General features: G+C 28.8%; 2 protein-coding genes across 12 annotated transcripts in view; one reads left to right on the plus strand and one right to left on the minus strand.

Moving 5' to 3' along the window:
• Positions 1 to 24,512, minus strand: part of LOC142327934 (TELO2-interacting protein 2-like) — a 79,317-nt gene that overhangs the window by 28,679 nt on the left and 26,126 nt on the right. For 3 of the 11 annotated variants that reach the window (XM_075371320.1, XM_075371315.1, XM_075371321.1), the window contains one exon: positions 2,992 to 3,181. The exons of 4 other annotated variants lie outside the window; for them this stretch is intronic. The gene's annotated coding sequence lies outside the window, so the exon portion shown is untranslated. Of the gene's footprint in view, positions 1 to 2,991; positions 3,182 to 3,279; positions 3,452 to 24,512 lie in introns of all 11 variants that reach the window. 4 more of the 11 variants (XM_075371323.1, XM_075371317.1, XM_075371324.1 and 1 more) reach the window with 2 other exon arrangements.
• The window catches only part of LOC142327933 (putative cytochrome P450 304a1), a 36,999-nt gene continuing 14,619 nt past the window's right edge, over positions 2,133 to 24,512 (plus strand). The window contains exons 1-5 of the mRNA XM_075371312.1: positions 2,133 to 2,324; positions 9,621 to 9,869; positions 16,861 to 17,018; positions 19,788 to 20,051; positions 24,125 to 24,242. Coding sequence (XP_075227427.1) covers positions 2,234 to 2,324; positions 9,621 to 9,869; positions 16,861 to 17,018; positions 19,788 to 20,051; positions 24,125 to 24,242 — 880 coding nt within the window. The 5' untranslated portion in view covers positions 2,133 to 2,233. The remainder of the gene's footprint in view (positions 2,325 to 9,620; positions 9,870 to 16,860; positions 17,019 to 19,787; positions 20,052 to 24,124; positions 24,243 to 24,512) is intronic.

Below are 24,512 nucleotides of genomic sequence, written 5' to 3' on the forward strand. Positions count from 1 at the left end.
TCAGTGTTGTATATTTTTTCACAACTATGTAAATACTTCCTTATGTTTTACTATATATTTTATCAATACACATCATTAATACATACATACTACAGTGGGTTTGAAAAGTAACCATACACCTATATAGATATGATTAGATGTTGAGAGATAGTATTCTGTATGCTGCAAGTAATATTTTCTGTAAAAGTTGGTAGTCTTGCATTGTGTAGTTTGCTTTCATGAGCCAGTCATGCTGGTGATCTTGTGACATGAAGATATCTAGTTCTTTGTAGTTCATTTGAAGTCATTGCCTTTGAACAACTGAGACCATGTCTTTCCATGTGCACTCAAAATGGTGTTAACTTTAGAACAGTGAATATTTCTCACTGAATACTTCTTCCATTAACATCTGTGGTACACTGGTTCCAAATCGACATATATAAGAGCACTAATTAAGAAATTTAGAGAGATGAGTTCGATAAAGGAGTATGAGTGAAGTGGTAGACCATCAATACTTGATTAAGAAAAACTGCACGGTATGTCAGCTGCTATACAATATAGTCCCAACAAGCACTTGCTAATGTTAGCCTAACAGAAAATCATTAGTACTGCAATTATATACAAGGCAGACTGTAAGACTCAATCTCATTCCATATAAAGTGAAACCGGCTCAAACATTATTGGCCACAGACTGTGGAAAGTAAATTCAATAATGCGAATGGTTTTTAACAATCTCTAGCGTACAATAGCACATTACTCACATTTATGGTCTGACAACAACCCAAATGTTATACATGAAATTTCTCTACATTACCAGATAATTGGGATATGGATTGCAATACCCAGAAAAAAATTGTTGGCCCAATATTCTTCGTAGAAAGAATATATTTAATTCATTATTGTGAAATCATTTACCAGTTTATGGGAGAGTTAACCACGACAAAATATATACAGTTTGAATCAACAAGACAGTGCAATCACACATACAGACAAGCAGTCCATAAGTTACTGGTTTTCAGATAATCATTTCTAAGAGCTTGTGAATAGCTTGTTCTCTAGATTTAACCTCACCAGATTTTTACCCCTGGAATTATGCAAAAAGTAATGATTAACAAGAAAACCCCCACAACCTCCAGGAACTTCAAACTGGTGTTTGTGATTTTAACTACAGTATTCCATATGAACAACTTGTGAATCTTCAAGAACAAGAAGAAATGCATTCAGATATGTCATGGGAATCATTTCCAACTATTGTAAGGTAAGTTGATACATATTGCTGTATCAGTGCATGACAGGTGTATAGTTCATTTTTGAATGAACTGTAGTTAGAAATCCAGATCCCACCTCATCTCCTAAAAGTTAAATACATTCATAAAATTTTTGTTAAGAAATCTAATCAAAATTTAATAAATGTGATATTAAATAAATTTAATAAAATAAAAAAATCTTTAAATATGGAAGTGGAATTTACTATCAAAATAAACTGAAGCACAGGCAGACAGTATCGATGAACATTATCATAACTGAATAAACATAACTTTAAAATGAAATAAAGATGAAACATTTTTAATAGAATGATTTTGAAATGATGGCAACAAGCTTTTGTAAGCCAAAGGGGCACTCTTCCTTCTGAAATTCTACTCAGTCTAAATTTACAATCAGGGTTAAAGCCAAATCATCATCTAGTACTATAAAAAAATTAATTACATGTTTAAGAGTAATGATGCCTTACACAATCAGACATCATTTTTACAGTAGCAATGTAACAAGTAATTACAATAAAAATAAATTAACATCACAGTAATTATCAAACAATTATAAAATTGCGATGGACATTACATAATTATTAAATATTTACGAATGTAGATAAACCACAATTAAACAAATGAATTTCATAAAATCCATTGAATGAAAGTACGGTATCTGATTATTAACACATTTATTTGCAAATGCATATTTACAAACACATGTGCACACACGAGCACGCACACACAATATAAAAAATATATACTCTGTATATATTTATTTTTAAAAATCAAATAATTTTATCAGCAAGTATTGATTATTATCATTACTTATCATTTAATTAAAAATATTTAAATTAATAAAAGGTGGGCAATGACAGAAATATTCATAAAATAGTTATATGTTGTTACAGTGACTATATTACTAGTATAATACAGCAACTAATAGTATTTTGAAGTAGTAGGTCAAAATAATTAATCTTATTAAATACCACGTAACTGTGAGAAAAATGGTAATCACATTAATATTAATTTCAATAGCTTTATTATCCTTATACTTGTATTATTACACAACTTTAATTCCAAAAAATTTTCCACCAGGTAAGACATTAATTTAGTAATCAATTATAATAAAAAAAAAATTATATTAATGAAAGTGGAGGAATTAATTTTTAACAATATTAATTTGCATTTATTAATAAATTAAACTTTTTATACTTATTTTCCAGCTGTTAATTTATATTAAAAAAAAAAAAAAAAAACAGAAAACAATAAATTAATTAAAATTAAACTTACTTTTTCACTAAAAATAAAAAAAATTTAGCTTTTCTGTCATCTGAAATTGTTATGCATAAATTAAAACAATTATAACTTCTTAAAAATAGTTTCCATCAAAATATGCATAAATTTATAAAAAAAATTTTTTTTTAATTTAATGTCTTAATATAAAATATATTACACATTATCCAGTTTTTTTTTTTTTATATAACCAGTATTGATGAGATATATTGATTACCTAGCACTATTGCATTAAATTTTAAATGTAAAATTATTAGTACAGATATTAAATTAATTTATCTGTTTACTTTTACACTTTTCCAAATTGAAAAACAAAATCTTTTTATACCATTCTTTTCTGAATTACTCCAGAAAGTAATTCCCTGTCTTATCCACGAAAGTAAGTTGTATTGAATCTGATGTTTTTACAACAGTACATGTGTAATTAACTTAATTTTATGGAAATTATTAACATTATACCAGTGGATACCTGAGTGTTCTTTGATGGTTGGGTTTTAATTAATCTCAAGTCTCAGGAATAGTCAACTTGAGTCTGTTCCACATTACATATTTACTGGTACATTTACGCTTACATTGCAGTTACATCAGGCCTGAAAAGCCGGTAATGGTAATTGCATTTGTCTATGCGCACATATCCAGACCCAGCAGTAGCTGGAAAACTGGTTAAGAAAACAATATTAATATTTTATAAGTTTATAAATAACAATGAAAACAAATAGAAAAACACAACTCCCTTGTTCCAAAACAACCAAATTACCTGTTGTTAGCATTTAAACAAATAGATGCATTGAAAATCTGATAAGAAATAATTCCAAATGAGTCAGACCTCAGCAGCAATAACAGGCAGCAGAAATGAAGATGATGCAGCTTGCCACTTATTATTGTAGCCAAGGCTTGATAGTTACCACAGACAGCTTATGCCAATTTCCCTCAAATCAAAAGAAAGAAACATTTTCTTTTTCTTTCAAATGAATTAATAATCCTTCCTATCATAATATTGATATAGATTTGCCTTATTTATTGAAAAAATATTAACACGGTTTACCAGCACAAATCTCTACCTGTTCTGCACATAATATAATTTTACATTTAAATCCAGTGTCTTACGTAGAAGTTTTTACACAATAATATGATTACAGAACAATTACCCACAAATGGTTAAAATGATTAGATATAGAATTAAGCTGAATATATTAAAAAAATGAAAATAAAATAGTCACACCCAAATAGTTATATAGATGAGCTCCGTACAAATATATGATGCATAAACCGCACAGTAAAACTGGAAAAACTGAAATGTAACTGCTAACTTTTAAATGTATTTTTTAAAAGTTATTTAAACTACACAAAGAACTAACTAACGGTAGTACGCATCAGTAAATAATGTCTATAAATAAACCTCTATGAAGCTTAATTCAGTATTAAGGCATATATAAAATGGAAAAGGAACTGAAACCATACATAACACTCCATCTTAAGTTTTAGATGAAATCTGAAAACCTTTAAAGGATGTTCAAAAATTTTCTTTGAATTGAGGAGCAACCACTTTTTAAGAAGAAATCATTAACATTAAAGCGTTGTAAATTTGATGTAATCTGTTATATATGTTAATAAATTTTACAGCCAAGTATAAATTTTGTGCAATATTATACATTAATATACATTAGATATTTATATTTATCACCATTTTTGCGATTACTTGCATTTTTAATATTTTGTAATATTTGTAATCAATTGTTAATAAATAAATTCAAATGATAACAATAAATAACAAAATAAATATAATAAGAAAAATAATAATTACCAAACAGAATGGTAAAGTAAGTTTTTATTTAGTTCACAAAACACAGTAGTCTTCTAATGTACTCTCTTTATCAATGTTTAAATTTTTTTTTAATATTACAAATAATAGAAAATATTACGAAGTGTACAATTAAAATAATTAATAACTATTCCTAGCAGAATTAATCTGATCTGTAAAAATAAAAATAAAATAATATTCATTAATTTGGTTTGTGTAATACACAATCCAAACTCAAACAAATCATTACTCTCAAATTCTGTCTGATTGTTCATTAATATATGTTTAATATATATAACATATGTTTAATATGTATTAAATTTCTGCAATATGTGTTAACTTTTTATCATCATTACAAACTTCTAGCACAATTAAATTATTTTCACAGTTTGGGATTATGTATTTATTTTTCAATAAACATTCTCTGCTACCTTTCATGCTGCCATACAATAGCTCTGGAATAAAAAATATTTCAAGATACAAATTATGTTACATTCCATAGAAAAAATAATGTAACAAGCCCACTTTATTTGAGATTTGACACCAAACATGAACCACCAGGTACATTAAGTTCTTTTTCCATAATTAAGCACAGATTTTTATATGTCCAGTAAATGCAATTATGATAATTTACTAGGTCATTTAATTTCAACCGCGCTTCAATGGACGATATGTTTGAACTAGAGAAATAAGGATTCACTCCACAATTGATAATTTCTAATAAAATTCCACTTTTCTGTCAAAATCATCTTCATCAATTGATCTTGGCCGATATATCTTAAAGTTGAATTTCTTTTGAATCTTTCATAGACATATTCTGGGTACTTCCACCCTAGGTTGATACTTGAGGAGTAAGAATCCTTAGGCCTTAGTAAAGATCATTCATAAACTCTCTAGAAGTTTTTTATTTTCTGAAGTGCAAGTAGTTCTTAGTTTACCCAATTGTGGAGAATCACCTCCAGTGGTTCCAATATTGTTAGATTTTACATTCAGCAAATTAAAAAATCTTGCATGTACAGTAATTCTTCACTGATGGAAACAGTGTCATTATTTTTCCACCAACACTGAAGCATAAGTATATTAATATAAAAATAAACTTTCTCAAACTCATTCTTGTTTTATATATATATATATATATATATATATATATATATATATATATATATATATATATATATATTTAAATGGATTTTTTCTTAAAACATGTAAAAGAATAAAGTGTACAATAACAGAATAGTAATTAAAGTAAATAAATTAGCTAATTACTACCAATGGCAAAACCACTTGTTTCAGAGTTTAAATTTATATGTACAAGAAATTGACTTTTAGCCCATCATACAATATATATTATACTGTTTTCATAAAAAGTTTCTTTAAACATTGTTGGAACATTATGAATGATAACTGAATTTGTAAGAAATTTGTTCTATTAAGAATTACTTCTCACCTAAAACAAAAAGAAAAAAAATTTCCTATTTCAATCCAATGAATTTGTTCATTCAAACCAAAAATCAATTATCTTTCAGCTAATATATGACTCCAATATATAACTTAAGAATTTTTTTCTTTGTAAAATTTCTTTTTCCTTATTCTGATTATAAGACAAATGACATCTTCAGGATTGGTAGTATTAATTCTGAGTAGAAAGAATTGGACACAATACAAATATTTTTATAATATTCCACTTCTTTGTTTCAATAATATTTATTTTTCTTCAACTGCTTTTATTTATTACTACCACATGGGGGACTTTGGTTTAAAATATTCACTACTGTTAAAAAAAAAAGAAAGAGACAAGGGAAAAATTATAATTACCACAAAATTAATGACAGAAATGGTATCTGTCATCAAAGGCTAATGGCAACATTTAATATATGATTTACAAATATGAATAAAACAAATATAATTAAGTGGTCAAAGTAAAAATGTGATAATACAAACAAAAAAATTGTCAAAAAGGTATAGTGCCTAATCTATAGCTGGTAGTAGAAGAAGGCCAAGTTAAACTCAATCTACATAGCAGATTTCTCTTAATCAGGATTCAGAGGCCTCTAAAACTCTCCTTTGAGGACTCAAAATTTAAAAGACAGTTTTTCTGAAAAATCAGGATTAAAATACTTGTGTGAATTCTGAACAACTTTTTAGAAAGAAAACAACTGCAACATTTTCCATCAAACAACATAAAGCTATTTTACTACAGCCTGAAACTTAAATTTAAATCTCTGTCAATCTCTGAGGCACATCTCTCCATCGCAGTGTGTTTGTTTTCATCTAAATGATTCTGGGTTCAAATCCCAAAACATCATATTGTATTCCAATTTTGAAAAACCAACAGTTCGAATATAATACATTTTTTAAATTAACATACATGAAGAGTGCAAGAAGAATCTGAAACATTTCTTCTACTACTTCTACGCAGTATTATGTTTTCTGAATACAAAATGTATTTTGGAAAAGAAATTGAATGTTGCAGTATTTTAATTTTTATGGGAGCACATTGAGAGAGCATCTGTAGAAGTTAGATACGTTTAAAATAATTTCAATGTTAATTATTGTACTCTATTCCTCTTATATAATCAGATTTGTAAGTTTGGTGGATCTCTGATAAGTGGTAGCATCACAAATATTTTATAAATTACATACAATATCAATCCAGTTACCACGAACAAGCAAAAAAGTGTCAAATGTAAGTGGTTATATAATTAATATATTATGACCCCTATGACTAGTAAAAATTATAACTTGAGAGGTACACTTTCAAACAGGGAATTCATACCAGTTTAATAATTCCTGAGATTACTTTGGACAAACAAACCAACTGTGTTTATATTAGGATTTTTAGGAAAGTTCTCAGCCACACACAATGATTTTGCAAGTATAAGCAAATGACTATGATAATTTTCAAATATGATTCTTTAGATGCTGTACTGTGAAGTTTCAGACACATGCATTAAGTTGCACATTTGTGGCAATTGAGTTAGTGAATAAGTTTTGACATTTTCTGAAAAACTAATAAAATTGAAGTTCAAGCTGTTAAGTACTTTGTTAATAAGGTTTAACACTGACGGACATGCAAAAGAGTTAAATTCCACTTTAAAGGATTCTTCCCCTTCGTTTTTGATGGCAAAAAAATTGGGTTTGTGAATTTAAACTTGGTCATATACCCATTCATCATGATGAATGCTCGGTAAGCCCAAAACCACTATGACCAATGAAAGTGACTCAAAATTTCACAATGGCGTATTAAGCAATTGGTGAGTAAAGGTATGCGAGATTGTTAATATCGCAAACATCTCAATAGACCGTGTCCCCTATAATTTACACGATGTTTAGAGTATGAAAAATATTTCCAGTTGAAGAGTGCTGTGTTTGTTAAGTTGATTGGACACTTCTTGAGGGTGTTTAATATTAAAAAGTGATTTTGCTAATTTCTTTGACATTTTATAACAATGAAAAATGGATTCACCATTACAAACCAAAGACCAAACAGCAATCCAAGCAGTGGGTGAGAGCAGGTGAAAGTACACCAAAGAAAGCAAAAATGGTTCAATCTACAGGATAAGTCATAGCTATGGTGTTTTTGGAATTCTCATGGTGTGGTGTTCATAAAAAAAAAACCGGATCATTAAAGGGGAGTACAACCGCTTCACTAGTGGACCAATTGAAGGGTGCAATTCAGGCTGAACATCCACATCTGTTCAAAAGAATGTGTTTTTTCACCACGATAATGCAGCTGCCCACTCTTCTTGTTGTTCCAAACTCCAAGAATACGTTTTAAAATGCTTCCACCTGCTCCAAATTCACCGGATATGGCTCCCAGTGATTACTTTTTCTGAAGAAAAGGCTTCAGAATTGTTGGAAAAGTTCTCAGCCTGACACAAAGATGGTGCAGGTATGACCAAACAACCAAGATATTTCTCAAATATGATCCTTTAGATGCTGGTGCTGTGAAGTTTAAGAAACATGCATTCAGTTGCTCTTTATGGCAATCGAGTAAGCAAACAAGTTTTGACATTTTCAAAACCTAACAAAATGGCTTGTTGGACAAACACTCACTTCAAATTATGAGAACAAAACAGAGACAACTGCTCATTTTGCAGAGTTTGACAATTCATACTTTAACAAGGGTATTCAAAGGTTGGAAACACATTGGTCTAAATGTATCAAACTGCAAGGTGATTACATTGAATTATAAAAATAAAAACTTTCTGAGAAATCTTGTCGTTTGTTACTGTGAGAACTTTCCAAACGCCCCTATCCTCTCATTATTCTCATTTCTAACAAAGTTATTATCTCTAACTTCTACTACTTACCCTAAATTAATATAATCTCTTTATCTTAAGTTTTGACGGTTTTACTGTATTTCTTTTTCAACTATTAAAATGTTAGTTTTTCTGTCATTTTGGGGTCTTACACTTAATTAACAAAACTGAGATTTCTATATTTGAATAACCTAAAACCTTATATATTTTAGTAACCTTACATTAGCGAGTTAGAACCAACTTGACAGCTTACGCCGTAAGCGTTACTGTGTAATGATGATTACAAAATTTTAATTATGATGGCCATTTTGAGTTAGACCCGACAGCCGATCACAGATATTCATGTATTTTTGTAATCCTCTAAAGCAACTTAATCTGAATCAAAATTGGAGACAAAAAGTGTTCACACACACACACACACGCGCGCGCGAGAGAGAGAGAGAGAGAGAGAGATTCACATTTTTTAATTCAATAATGAACTCTGTTCATTGATAATACTTCATGATGATGTGTAATTTTTTTACTGCCGAATTACAAAATTATAATTTTGAGACAATAAAAAACTAAACTTTTCTAAAACATTTGCTTTGGAGATTCACAATTACACATCTGTAATACAGAACAATGAAATTGGTCTTCTTTATCATATAAAAGTAAAAACTTTTGGAAAAATTTATGGGAGATATTCTGATAACTATATATTAGAAGTTTATGTTTTCTGTAGCCCATGATTTACTTTATAGAAAAAAAATATATCTACTTCATATAATTCAAGTTGATATAAAGAATGTACATAATATATGAAATTATTATATTACACATGAAATTACTTCAAAACCAAAGATTTATCTACTACTTTAAAATACGTTTTTATTATTTTAGTTCACTTTTCCTTAACACCAGTAGTTACCTACAAGTTTCATTTCCAAGAATACAAAAAAATGTTTCATCATTTATTTTTTTTAAATAAAACTTACCAAGTTTTAAAAGTTTCAAGTTGTTAAAATCTTTTTATTTTATGTTTGTTTTTTCTAGGTCCAAAACGATTCCCTATATGGGGTAGTTATTTTCAATTATTGTTCGAAAATTACAAATTTCCTTATAAAGCAATTCATAACATGGCAAAACGTTACAAAACAAACATACTTGGTTTATACCTGGGTGGTTTACCAACTGTAATAGTGTGTGATATGAAAACAGTTAAAGAAGTATTGACACGACCAGAATTTCAAGGAAGAATTGATGCATTTATCTCTCGTTACAGATCTTTTGGAGAACTGTTAGGTAAGTAATCAAAAGAATAAATCTCAATAATACAAAATAAATATGAAAAAAATTAACAACACAAATTAACAATCAATAAAAAACAACTCACAAAAAATTACTAAAAAAACCCAAGGTTTATCAAGAAAGGATTATAAAATGTCCATAACTTCCAAGTTACTTTTTATCATTTAATTTTTCAGACTGACACTAAATGACAATTTATGTTGCAAAACATCTTTTCAATGATTTTCAGAAATTTTCTCATTTTCTGAATATGAAAATATTTTAATTAAAGTAAAAGTCTGCTTTTTTTCATTTTACACGGTTTCCATCTTGTAAAGATAAGAGCTTTACTTTAGAGGTAAAAAAACCAACACCAAACATTTTATGTTTTTTTAGCTCTTATCTCTTAATCCAGAATAATCTCTGAATAATTCTCTTTATCTAGAATAATCCATACTGTTTAGTTAAGATGTGCATCTGTAGTACTTTTTTTATCCTAAATGAGTTTTGTTCTTAAAATATGAGTGACAAAAAGGTTATTGATCGTACAATTATGTAATATGAAAATATTAATTTTGAGTAACATGTAATAGAAATAAAAAGAGAATCATATTGATCATGATGAAAGTGACTTTGATCCAAATTATATATGATCTATCTGATTCAGATATTAGGGGTGGTTAAGACAGAAATAATGACTCTTCAAAAATTGTTGCTAAAAGCTACTCCAAAAGATGTTTTCAATTTCCACCTATAGCACAAAAAACATTCATGGGAATCACTTTTTTACACCCTTCTGTTAAAAATATAAATAATATGAAAGACTTGCTATTTCTGCTTCTCACTAATAATTACTAATAAGCATTCTCACAAATTGAGCAGCATACTAACTCATAGAACATAGAAATAGGAATGAACTTCTTTCTGGATCTTAATTTTTATTGGAACATTCTACAACTGTTGAGATTCTCATGGTTTATGGCTACAAAAACAAAATATGCTACAGGCATTGTTATGATTAGGAATATTTTAATAATCTTGAAATTATTGATTTCAAACACAAAATACAGTTCAAAAATACTATCTTTGGTAACAAACTTTCTTGATTTAAAATATACAATTTGTCCTTGGATACACATCACATACACGGAAGTTAAGCAAGGAAAGAACACAGAGCTCAAAATGAGGATTTAAGAAGAATAACAGTGAGGAGAAGCTGATGACAGAATCTTATAAAAAGAAATCATTAAGATATATATATAAGTGTAGTAAATTTAGCAACAGATGTATATATGAAACCTATGATAACAAATTTGAAAAAGTGTTCCAACACAATATATGAGAGATGGTATGGTATTCATCTGTTTTATCATGGGTAATATGGCTTTTTAGTAACTTTTACACACTTGATGTTAATTTCACATTCTTAGTTTCTGTTTTATACATAAGGTTAAGTTTGGTATTAAAACAATTTTTTTGACCAAGAAAAGAAAGGATATTGATTTATGTTAAACATATAGTATTTATGTTAAATAGGGAAAAACTTTCATACAGATTTTTAAAATAACAAAACGCTTCTATAATAATAATAATAGTATGGTGAAGGAATGCATAAAGTTTTCGAAAAAAGAATGAATAAAGAGTTTTAAAGAATAACAGTTGAGAAAAGTGAAAAATTTAGATAGCTGTCAACCCAACTGAAGACTGACAAATTGATAAAGTGTATGCTATTATTAGAAAAGTCATTGACAGACTGTGAAGAGTCAAAACAAACGGGAATCTCTGCAAGATGGTATTACTTAACATTAACATAACATGTTGTTTGTACTATGCATTAAGAATTAAATGTTCTTTTCACTTGTTTATCTACAGTCGTTCCCAAGAAACAATATGAAAAACATATTGCTGTCTGTCAATAGTTTTGCATCAGTCAAATGATAAAAATATTTTGAAAAATCTCATAATCTGCGATTAAGAGATGATAGAAATAAAAGTACTCTCACCACAGTGGGTGGACAAATCATCACCTCAACCAAAACAGTATGGTAAGTTGGTTCAAACATCAAGATAGTTTGTTTATTTTTTCTGACTGAGCTGCTCGAATCCATCAAATTCAACCTGTGATCAACAGGACTTGTGAAGTCACAAAGAATTTTATTTCATTTTATTTTATTTAAAGATTGAACTTTTAGAAGTGACCAGTCACTTTTAAAAGTTCGCAGTGATCGCAAAAAATGGGCACCAAAACAATGTAATCGCCCACAAATTGTTCTTTATTAACCAAGCTATGGTGAAACACAATTAATGTTGATTCTCAGACCTCCTGCTCTACCAAATTGACTTCTGATAACATTTTTTTTGATTTAGAAACTAAAATAAACTTCGAAAGCCAAACTTTAAGACCATTAAACGGATTTTTTTTAAACTTTTTGTAGGATTTACACACTATTCCATAAACAAAATTCCAAGAAACTTACCAAGCCAGGGAGTAATGAACTAACAGTGCCAGGAGAATATTTTGAAAAAGGTACTTATGCATTAAGAATTAAATGTTCTTTTCACTTGTTTATCTACAGTCGTTCCCAAGTGCTATGTAAAGTGCCAAAAAAACAATATTTAAACTTAAATTTAAATTCAGTTTCTTTATGGGTGGCCCTCATTGGGTAAAATTTGTAAGATAAAGAGTGTAATTTCATGTATAAAACAGATAACTGAGGATGTAAGATTTAGTAAGTATGTTGAAAAATTACTGAAGAAAAGAAAAAAGAATATTATACAAGTCAAATGACAAGATTAAAATAGTTTTTCTTATATAGAAAAAAAAAAGTAAATATCAATGGATTTTGCACTAATATGGTTAAAAATGGAAAACACTAATTTTAAGATGAGATATGCAAAAATATGTACAGAGCTTTATGATACTGTACAATATTGTTTGCTAACTAAATATGAAAAAAGAAAAGTAATACAAACAAAAGTAATTTTTTTAACAATCAGTAATCAGCCACAATCAATTTTTAAAATCACTTCTACTCTAATTTAGAATAGAGTACATTTTTTACATCACGCTTGGTGTACAATAAAATTACAGAGATTCAATTGAACTGAATGTTAAATAGAACTCTGTAATTGTTCATTTAACCTTCAGAGGTTCAATTAACATGTGTTAAGTTTTCTTTGTTTTTTTCAGTTGGATCTGAATAGGAATGGAAAGCTACTACCTTCCCATTAAAATATTTTACTAAGGGTTACATAAGTTTGAATAATATGTAAATAATATATTCATAAATATATGAATCACTTATATAAGTTATAACTTAAGTTATAAGTTATAACTTATAACTTAACTAAACTTATAACTAATAAGTTATTAGTTATAACTTAAGTTATAAGTTATATAATCACTTATAAAATTCTTGAAATTACCTTAGATGTATCTATTTAGAGACCAACATTAGCACATTCTGTGGTAAAAGGATCACTACAAAAAATGGGATTTTAGAATAGTTGACATATTACAGTTTATGTCATATTACAGTTTATGACATATTACAGTTTATTAATTATAAACTGATTCTGGACAAAATGCAGAAAACATTTTTAAATGTATTTGATTTTAGAATCATCTTCAACTAGAGCTCATATTTCTCTAGGTTATCTCTGTTAACAAACATCAATGTTGTGAGTTTGAAGTGACAACCAAAAAATGTTTTTGCTGCTCATGTTATCATTTCAGCATGATGACTAATATTTCAGAAAACAATAAAAAATTGTGATATCAACATTATAATGTGGCAAAAACAAGTGTTGACTACTATCGACCAAATGGCCAAGGCACTCACTATAAAATACAGTACATTCTGTCACTCATTGTCACTATGCTGTCTAAAAACAAGAAAAAACTTATAGTAGGAAGGGACTTTGTTTGTCCAATGCAGGACTAAACAAATTTTTTTTTTACAAATACAAATCAGCTAAGAAAACAATCTGCATCACATTAAATAAATATCTTGCAAACATAGCACATAATAAAGATACTAAAAAAAAATCTGTCAAGTGAACAAAATTTTGAAATATTAAAAATGAAGAACCACACAACTTAATATTTTATTTATAAATTACGCAAGTAGATTTTTTTTACGAAACAGTATTAGATAGAATAAAAGATGATTTAAGAGTTATTGTCTTAACTTATTTATTATTACAAATTAATATAAAAAGATGCAATAATATAAATGTCAATTATCAAAAATATTAATGGATTTAATATGACCCTCTTTGGCAGATACAAAAAACTGATATAAATTTTGAGTTCTTAGAAATAAGTGAATCATCCCCTTTTCCATACAGAAATTTGTTTTAAGACACCTTAAACGTTTCTAGCTACTAGTTAATTTTCTAATTCAGTAAATAAGAGAATTACATTCTTCTTTTAATGTATTTTTTTTTAAAGCTTTACTTCCAGAAACGTATTTTTTAAATCTCAATGCAAACTGGAAAAATCTTCATGTACACAGAGTAATTCCTATCTTTTACAGCACAAAATACAAGGGCTACTCCAAAACTGACTTCTGACTGGCAATATCCAATAGTCAAAGAAACAACAACACATGTGCAACACCGCCAACAATCTGCAATACCTTTACACATCCATGCACAGAATATTCTTTAAAGCAGGTAAAGCAACAGCGGAATGATGAATCATGGGAAATATTGCTCCTACCAACTGTAAGGTATATGGTGTGATATTTTATTCAAGTACACACAGTGGCACTGAGATCAACAATTATGCCATATTTTTGGTAAAAATGATTCAGTAATGCTATTAGAGATTGATATCACATAAAAGTGATCAAATGATCACATTAAAGCAGGAGCACTGATATACAATGAGGAGAGGATAGCACCCACTCACTGCAAGAGAATTTTTGATTACATTTATACAGGGTCATTCACGGAAATCGGATGTTTTTGAATTGGGTTGTACTCGGGCGTTGGTGGTGGGAGGGGCACGTGGCTGGTGTCTGACGTTTCCTTTGTTCATAGCATTTACATTTTAGTCGTTGAGATGGAGCCGTGGACGCTAGACCAACCCCTGTACGCGTATGACATTTTTGTGCGAAATGACGAATCCGTAACTGCTGTTCAGCGAGATTTCCGCCGTCAGTTTAATATCCATCGTAATGCAAGCAAGTGTCCCTTCTCGTAACACAATATTGCGATGAGTAAACAACCTTCGAACAAGCGGTTCAATATTGAAGAAAAAACCACCGGGTCCCCGACGAACTGCTAGCACTCCGGAGAACATCGAACGAGTAAGGGAAGCCATTGTCAGAAGCCCACACCGCTCTATTCAGAGGCATTCAGCAGCGCTTCAAATGAGCACAAGTACGGTACGAAGAATTCTGCATACAAACCTGCATTTCCATCCTTACAAGATAGCCGTCGTGCAGCAGTTAAACGAGCAAGATTTCACGCAGCGATTACAATTTTGACGACAAATGCTTACCGTTTTTGAAGAAAATGAAAATTTGTTATTGTTAATGAGTGACGAAGCCTATTTTCATCTGAATGGCTTCGTCAACAAACAGAATTGCCGGTATTGGGCAGAAAGAAACCCACATCAGCTTCACTAGAGACCACTTCATAGCCCAAATGTGACTGTCTGGTGCGCAATAGGAGGTCGGTGTTATTGGACCATATTTTTTTGAAGAAAATGATGCTGCCGTAACTGTAACAGCTGATCGTTACATTGCGATGTTGAATACGTTTTTCATCCCTGAGTTATAAACCGGGGAATCGATTTTCAAAATGTGTTATTCCAGCAGGATGGAGCTACAGCGCACACAGCGAGGGCATCGATGGCTGTTCTCCGTAACTTGTTTCCGGGGCGGATCGTTTCCAGATTCCGCGACATTCCTTGGCGCCCTCGGTCCCCCGACTTGAGTAGTTGTGATTTTTTTCTGTGGGTGTTTCTGAAATCGCGTGTGTACGGCAATAAACCGCGTACATTGGAGGACCTAAAGATCGCAATTCGTCATCACGTCACCCAGATTGATGTAGACATGCTGCAAAGAATTGAGGCCAGTTACCGTGAAAGGCTACAACAATGTACTGCCCAAAATGGACATCACTTGTCGGACATAATTTTCGCTCACTAGTAACAAATGCTTTGATTTAACAAGTGTTTCAGTACCAATAAAACTTTTTTAAAGTAAATATTCAATTTTTTATGATTATTTTAAAAACATCCGGTTCCCGTGAATGATCCTGTAGAACCTATTACCACAGAAAAATTAGAAGTTTATGGTGGTAAAAAGTGCAGAGGATTCTAATGAAAGATTTTATTCTTTTGCATGACAAAATATGGCCCTCTTTCACAGATCACACAAGGGTGTTATTTGAATAATTCAACTGGAAGGTTTCTACCCACCCACCCTGCAGTCTAGACTTGATACCAACTGATTGTTGTTTCTTCACTTACATGAAAGTCAAGTTAACTACCCATCACCTTGAAATGGATAAAGTCAATAAAGGAGTAAATAGCACAATGAGTACCACAAGTATGAAGTTATTCAGCAAGAGTCTGCAAAACCTGTTTTACAGTATAGTAAAGGTCTGAATGTGCTGAGAAGTAATGGAGATAAGCATATAAAATTGTTCATCTTGCAGAAGTTAACTTTGTTTAGAAAATGTAAATAAAATTAGCATATTAAAAGAAGCATCAACTAATTTAAAATTATACTACAACAATTAGCAAAACCAGAATGCAGTCTGCTTCAGGAGTGATGACTGTAAGCTATTGGATTATAACTACATTATGTTCTAAATTATTGATTGCATAGATTAAAAGGCCAAACTTAATGAAAAAAAAAAACAGGTAAGTATAGTAAACTACATATTAAAATCTAAAATAATATGATTGCATTGATTAAAATTAACTGAATTTTTATTATAATAATTCATGCACAATTACTATATTTATTTTATGCCTGTTAAAAAATAGGTATTCTTTTTACTGATGGACATTTCTGGCTAGATCAACGAAGATTTATGCTTAGAAACTTGCGCGACTTTGGGTATGGGCGACGATTTAACTCTTTAGAAAATGAATACTTAGAAGATGTGAAAGCATTAATTGATTTTTTGAATAGAAATAATCATGTAAGTAAAGATCCATTAAAATAAAAAAGAAATATATATAAATAACTGCAACACAAGTTTTATTACACGATTTAACTCAAAATGTTTGTTAACTTTGTAAACAGATATATAATACAAAATTAATCTGGATGACCCAACAAACAGCACTATATTATTATAATGAACTAACCACTCAGGAAGCAGAGTCTTCTGGACCACTGTTGTTTTCATTTTATATGTAGGACACTGATCATATTAATTTTTTTTCACAATCTGATGTGGGTGGGGGATATTGTAAAAAAAAAAAACAATTTTGATTTTCTTCAGAGATATTTTAATGAAAAAAATTATTAAAACTTCTACATGCAAAGTATATATAAATAGAATTTCAAAAAATCAACTCCCACTCCTAAAATTGAAATATATTTTTGTTCTTTTGCCCTTAGGTTTAAATATTTTTCAATTTTTATTTTTAATTTTATACTTCATATACAGAAAGTCTACAATTTTTTTTTAAATTATAAACCCCAGACCCTAAAATGCAAAAAAAAGTATTTTTCAAGAATTTTCTTTTCTTATTTTAGCCTTTACTGAAGGGGGTGTTAGATATAGAGAAATCTTTATTTATTAATTGTTTGCTTGCATATGAATATTTTTAAAAAATGTTTCTTAAAATTTATTCCCCACTTCTAAAAAATATATTCTGTATTTTGTTTCTTAGCCGTAACTCAATTTTTTTAATAATAAAATTAAAAATTCACCTTTACACTTTATATGCTTATGGAGACATAAGCATATAAAGTGTTTTATTTTAAGGCTTAATACCATATTATAATACTTTTTTTTAAAATAAAATTTAAACAGTAAAAAAAATCATTAATATCTTAGTTAATTTTATTTCTGTTATAAATGTAAATTTGTAATTTTACATTAAACATTATAATGTCTTATTAGGAACATTAAATATTTCATTATCAAAAAAGTTTTCTAATCATATTTGTACATTTTTTTTATAGTTTTATCACAACCACCAAAAAATTCATTGTAAAAGAGTTGGTGAATTTCCTTATGACAAAACATGAAATCAAAAAAATGGTGTATAATGTAACCCCCTCCCCACAAAAAACACTTGTGTGATGGTATATCTAAAAAAACCCCTTGTGCATCCCAAATTAAAAAAAAATCTATATTTTTAAAATTTTGTAATTTCTATAATTTTGTAATTGTTTCAATTACAAAATTATAAATAGCAAAATAATGTTACTCTAAATAGATGTAGCAACTAGCAGCTTGTTTGTTTTTGTTCTTCTAAACCAGTTATTTGTTATATTTTTAAACAGCCCTGTGGCAAGTAAACCTTTGTAATTTTAAAAATATGAATTTCTTTTGGATTCAGGACAAACAATTGTTTTTTGAGGGATACTTCAACTGTAAGTGTCTTTCAGGGTTTGTATTATTTACCATTTTTCTAAATTCATAATGTTTTTGTCATAAGGAGATTCACAACACTTTTACAATGAAATGTTTTTTGAGGGATGTGGTATCACTTATTTTGGTTATAATATCTTTCAACACTTTCATCACAAAATAAATAAAAAACAAATATACCATTTTATCTTTCAATTGTAATTGTCAATTTTCCCAGCAAAAATACTTACTTCATATTTGTGCATTATTTATTAATTTATTATTTACTAATAATAAATATCATATATGTAAATTTAACTGGTAATTAATTACTTTATCATAGACCAGTTGACTGTAATTCTGCTGTAATTTTACTGTTTACCCTTCATCATATTAATACACAAAAAGTATAATGATTTTTATGATTAATTTTATCAATAATTAGTCAATAATTCTAACTGAATCTAATATTTAATATAACTTATAAAAATGCATAAAAATAGTGGTATTACCAGTTATCATGTCGGTGCATGTTTTTTTAGTGAACAAAAAATCACAACCTTTCATAAGAAACTGTACAGTAACTGTGAATAACACCCTTTTGTGGTTTTGTTGTGTTTTTATCACTTTTGTATTTTTTTTTTTTTTGGTGAAGACTGGACTCCCAAATAGATGTCTTGATAAAAAGATGAAAATATTATACATTACAAAAATAAAAGTCAGACTCTTAATGTTTGATTTTGCAGTGAAAAAGCTGTGTAAGATATTATATGAATTGACTGGCCCAGCTGGGAAATGTAGGAAATTATAAATATTGTATTATAAATAATGTATTACTGAGTTGGATATTTCCTTTCTTAAAGAAATTTAGAAGTTTTACTAAACTTCTTTTAGAAATACTACTGTATTTTATTCATATTTTAACATATATAATGCTTTTATAAAAATTTGTACCTTTATTTCTGTAAAATAGGTACAGTTAACAGTTTGTAATTATTATGAAATTGTACTACCAATTTATGTCAATAAAGATTATACTATTACTATTATTGCCTAGCCAGAGAAGATAAGATTATGGTACGAGGGAATAATCAACCTACAGCAGGATGATTCAACCTACAGCAGAGCAGGATGATTTGACATATTTTACACCATACTTAAGAATCACAACCAAACAAAAATTGGTATTCATATAAAATAGATTTTTAACTTGAACAATGTTGAAACTAATAATAAATATCTCTACCCACAACAGCATTCCATAAAAAACAATTTTTGTTAAATTAAAAAGAAAAACTAAACATAAGCTCAATACATATAAGAATAACTAAAACATAATATACATATTTATAGTAAATATATTTTAAAATGGATTTTCTTTAGGAAATATGCAAAGATGGTTTAGCTCTAGTTCCAGAAATATTTTACGCCATAACAGCAACTATGGTATCAAGAGTATATGCAGGAGACTGTAAATCATTTGAAGAAGCATTCAAATTTGCCGATGAAATGGTAAAATTCGTCAGAGTAACAGATCCAACGCCTGGAGCTTTGAATATAACACCGTGGATGAGATATTTTGCACCCGGTCGAACTGGGTTCACAGTTACTGAACGTACAACATTATATTTACAAAAATATGTACAGGTAATTTTAATACATTTTATGTATTTTTTTAAGATAAATATAATTTATAAAATACGTAACAATTAAATGACATTAAGATATTAATTGTTGAATAAATCATGTTTATAATCAATCATGAAATTTTTTAACTCATTCAGCAACAAATTAATTACATTCAGTGGCATTTCAGAAGTAATTTTAAGGAAGAAGTAAATTATGACCACCCAATAATACCAGAATTAAATGGTACATCATTCAAACAGTTTGATTAGTATACAAGTTTTAAGTTTACTTTGTTCAAGAATATGATTTGTATTATTCGTGTTATAATTAAACAGAATAGTGAAAAAGGCATATTTTCTGGATCAAATATATATTTTTTCCCCTCAGGAAAATAACACAGACTTATTACTAGTTACAGCTACTCTAAATCTTTTTTTGTGATGATAAATGAGTTTTGCAGCATATGAAAATACACCAAGCCTGGCTGCAAAGAGTCCAGAACACCTAGACAAAAGACAGGTATGCCAACATTTCACCATGGACATGGCAAAGAGGTAACTTCTATGGCAGAGGTTGGCTCACCCACTTGTGTGTGTGTGTGTGGGTGTGTGTGTGTGTGTGTGTGTGTGTGTGTGTGTGTGTGTGTGTGTGTGTGTGTGTGTGTGTGGGTGTGTGTGTGTGTGTGTGTGTGTGTGTGTGTGTGTGTGTGTGTGTGTGTGTGAGTGAGTGAGTGAGTGAGTGAGTGAGTGAGTGATGTATTCGTTTTGTATTCTCTTTTCAAGTTTATCCCATTTTGAGTGAGTGAGTGTATGTATAAGTGTGTCTTTAAAAATATTATATTCTAATATACAAATTTTATATAAACACCTGATTTTAAACATGATTAGCCCATTTTTATTTCAGGTTTATATTCATTTAACATATTTTAATTTTTAATTCTACTTTATAAACTTTTTTCATTAAATAAATTATAAACTAATGTACAAATAATAAGACAGAGAGAACTTTATAGGAATAGTTATAAAAGTTTAAGAAAAAAATAAGATAAATAACACGCATATTTTTTTAAAAAACATACACCATATTGCTTGAAAAAAATTGACAATTATTGTAACTATAAAGTAAATATGTAGAAATAAATGTAATAAATATATGATTAAATTATTCATTATATTAGGCATTGCGTATAGGGATACAATAAAGCACAGATATTCACAACACAGTTTTTTAAAATTATCCTTTAAATTTTTATTTTAATAAATTGTTATAAAATTAACAAACCCTACTAACAAAAAATTATTAATAATAAATAGTAATAAGTTACTAATTATTATTAATTATTAATCAGTGACAACTTTAAAAATTTAACATTTTAAAATTAACAGAGTACTAGAATTCTAACAATTTTTACTTTTTGATGTAAATCCTAAAAACCCACATCATGATAAGAATATAGTGAAATAATGTGGTTTAAAACACATATAGCAAAAATATTAAAATTTGTAAATAGAAATATTTTCATAATGAGCGATGTACAATAAATAATTCCAGCATTCAGATATCAATTAATGTATTAATATAATATAATTTAATTTTGTCTAAAATATACATCATAACAAATACACATTATAACAATCGTCTAAAACATACAATATAATAAAAAAATAAGAACAGTGGATGAGACATGTAAGTAGCCCTAACCTTGTCTGGTTGACAGAGAACCAAAGGATCACTTCAAGACCAGGGATAACACGGAAGACTAGACATCAGGGAACAGCTAACACTAAACACACTGTAAAATATCTTGATATTCTCTCTGCTTTACAACCAGGGTCTCACATCCACAGTTTCCAATTCCAGTATTACTAAAAACAATGGAATTAGATTAAAATGAAGCTGCTGATGATGTTGAAGGTTGTGCAGATTTATTAGATGATGAACAAAGGAGAGACTCAGAATTTTTAGAAAATACAAATACTACACTTAATTCAGAACTACACTTAATTCATCAGTCAGAATTAAATGATGATATTCGTGATCTAAATTTATACAAGAATCAAGCAGAAATCAACATGATTGAAAGGTTGGAATCTTTTACAACATAATATTAAAATAAGTGCTTTCTGTAACAGACTGTGTGAATTTGAATGTTTCTTCTTCCAGTACAAAAAACATAGTTTACTATAATGATGTGGGACCTTTACTAGAAGCTTTGGAACAAACGCACTATCCTGATGAATAGCATCTTTTTATAAACTCCTCAACGCATAGTTTGAAAGCAGCTCTTCTTCATGTTGGACATAATATCCAACCAATCCCTTTAGCTAATGCAGCTCATAAGAAGGAGTTGTAAACTTGTATTGGATATGATTCAGTATGAGAAACATCTGTAGCATATTTTTTGAAACCTGAAACAAAGCACTATTACATGGTTCACAACTTAAATTTTGTTGCTTTTTGTGAAAGTGGGACAGCAGAGATAGAATAAATCATTATGTTAGCAAGCCTCTGTGGCGCAAGTGATAGCATCTCAGCCTTTCATCCAGAGGTCCTGGGTTCGAATCCTGGTCAGGCAAGGCATTTTCACAGTCTATTGACATTCATCTCATCCTCTGAAGCAATACCTAATGGTGGTCACGGAGTTAAAAAAAAAAAAATTAAAAAAGATGGTCAAAAAACAAAACATTGATTGTAGTAAAAATAGCATTGTGAATGCAAGTAAAAACTAGTAAAAATCTGAAAAGTTTATCCTCCACCACTACACATTAAGCTAGGTTTAATGAAAAATTTTGTTAAAGCAATGATCGTGATGGGACTGGATTTCAGTTTCTGAAAAAGAAGTTTCCTAATATAAGTGATGTTAAGATAAGGATGGTGTATTTAATAGACTGCAAATTAGAAAATTAATGAAATTGAATTTGAAGACAGTTTAAATTACTGTAAGGTTGCTGCACAGAAATTTAAAAAAAAGTTGTTAACAACTTACTTCCTTGGAAATCATAAGGCAGATAATTAAAAAGAACATATAAACATACTTCTTAAAAACTTTAAAGCACTTAGATGTAATAGGTGACTGCAGCTCCACTTATTAGATTCCCATTTGGATTTTTTCCTACCAATCTTGGAGCAGTGAGTGATGAACAGGGAGAACACTTTCATCAGGAAATATCCCACCATGGAAACATGCTACCACGAAAAATGGAACCCAAGAGTGCTGGCTGACTACCACTGAAAGACTGATATACCTACAGCAAACTTCACCAGAAAATCTAAAAGAAGCAGATTTTAAAAATTCCAAAACAACCACAAATAATTTGGAAAAGGAGATCAAATTTTTAATTCTAAAAAACAGATTAAATAAAGCAATATACAAAGCCCGTTTGGAATTACTTAACATTTATCCATCTGTGATGTACAATGTAGTACAGCATGCCAATGCAGACATTAATGATGTACTACAATGTATTTGTAATAAATAAAATAATAAAATTCTTAATATTAAAAGTAAAAACAGCCGGTTGATAAGGATAATATCTTTTATGAAAGTGTTTCTAATTTAATGTCTATAATATTGAGTGATAATGAACTGGTACTACTTAATAGTTGTTTAAATTACAACTTCCCTAACAAAATGGAATAAATAATTTAAACAACTAGTTGATACAGAAGCAGTTATAAAATCATTACCTGAACCCCGATTACAAAATGACATGTTGTTTTAAATAATGATAGAATTAAGTTTTAAAAAATTGATTTATTATTATCAATAAGTCTATTAAACAATATAATAAATGGATGAAAGAAATAAAAAACTTAAAACAATTTTTAAATAAAATCAATAAAAATGCTATCATACTCAAAGCTGAAAAGCTGACAAAGGTAACACCCTAGTTAAAATGAATATGGATGAATATAAAACGAAGGTTGACAAGTTTATCAATGATAAAATTAAAATGTTACATAAACATCTCACTAATGATGAATGTGCTAAGCCCTAATGAATAAGGTCATTTTATCGATACCACAAGACACAAAAAAACCTTTTTTTTTAATAATGAATTAATTAAAACTGTAATTAATTACATTTTCAGGCCTTCATAACAGAGCACAAGGAAAAGATTACAGATGACACAACTAATGATTTTATTGATAGATATTTACTTGAAATAAGAAAGAGAATGATTACAGAGGAAGATTCACCATATTCTTGTAAGTATAAATCTAATAACTTTATCAAACAAAACTATTAAAAAAATGAGATATTTAAAAGCTTATCTAAGTGTGATCTAATCCAAATTGAACAAATTAAAAAAATACCTCTTCATTATAACAATAAATCAGATTACTACAATTTCCAGTTTTAGTATTCAATAGAGTAAAAATAATTAAATTTTCTCATTTAAAAAAAAAACAACTGACAATCTATATTTCATTCAAATACATTTTTGACAATAAAACAAAGAAAAACTGAATATAGTC

This window comes from Lycorma delicatula, chromosome 7 (genome assembly GCF_047948215.1).
Source record: "Lycorma delicatula isolate Av1 chromosome 7, ASM4794821v1, whole genome shotgun sequence".
Lineage (NCBI taxonomy): Eukaryota > Metazoa > Arthropoda > Insecta > Hemiptera > Fulgoridae > Lycorma > Lycorma delicatula.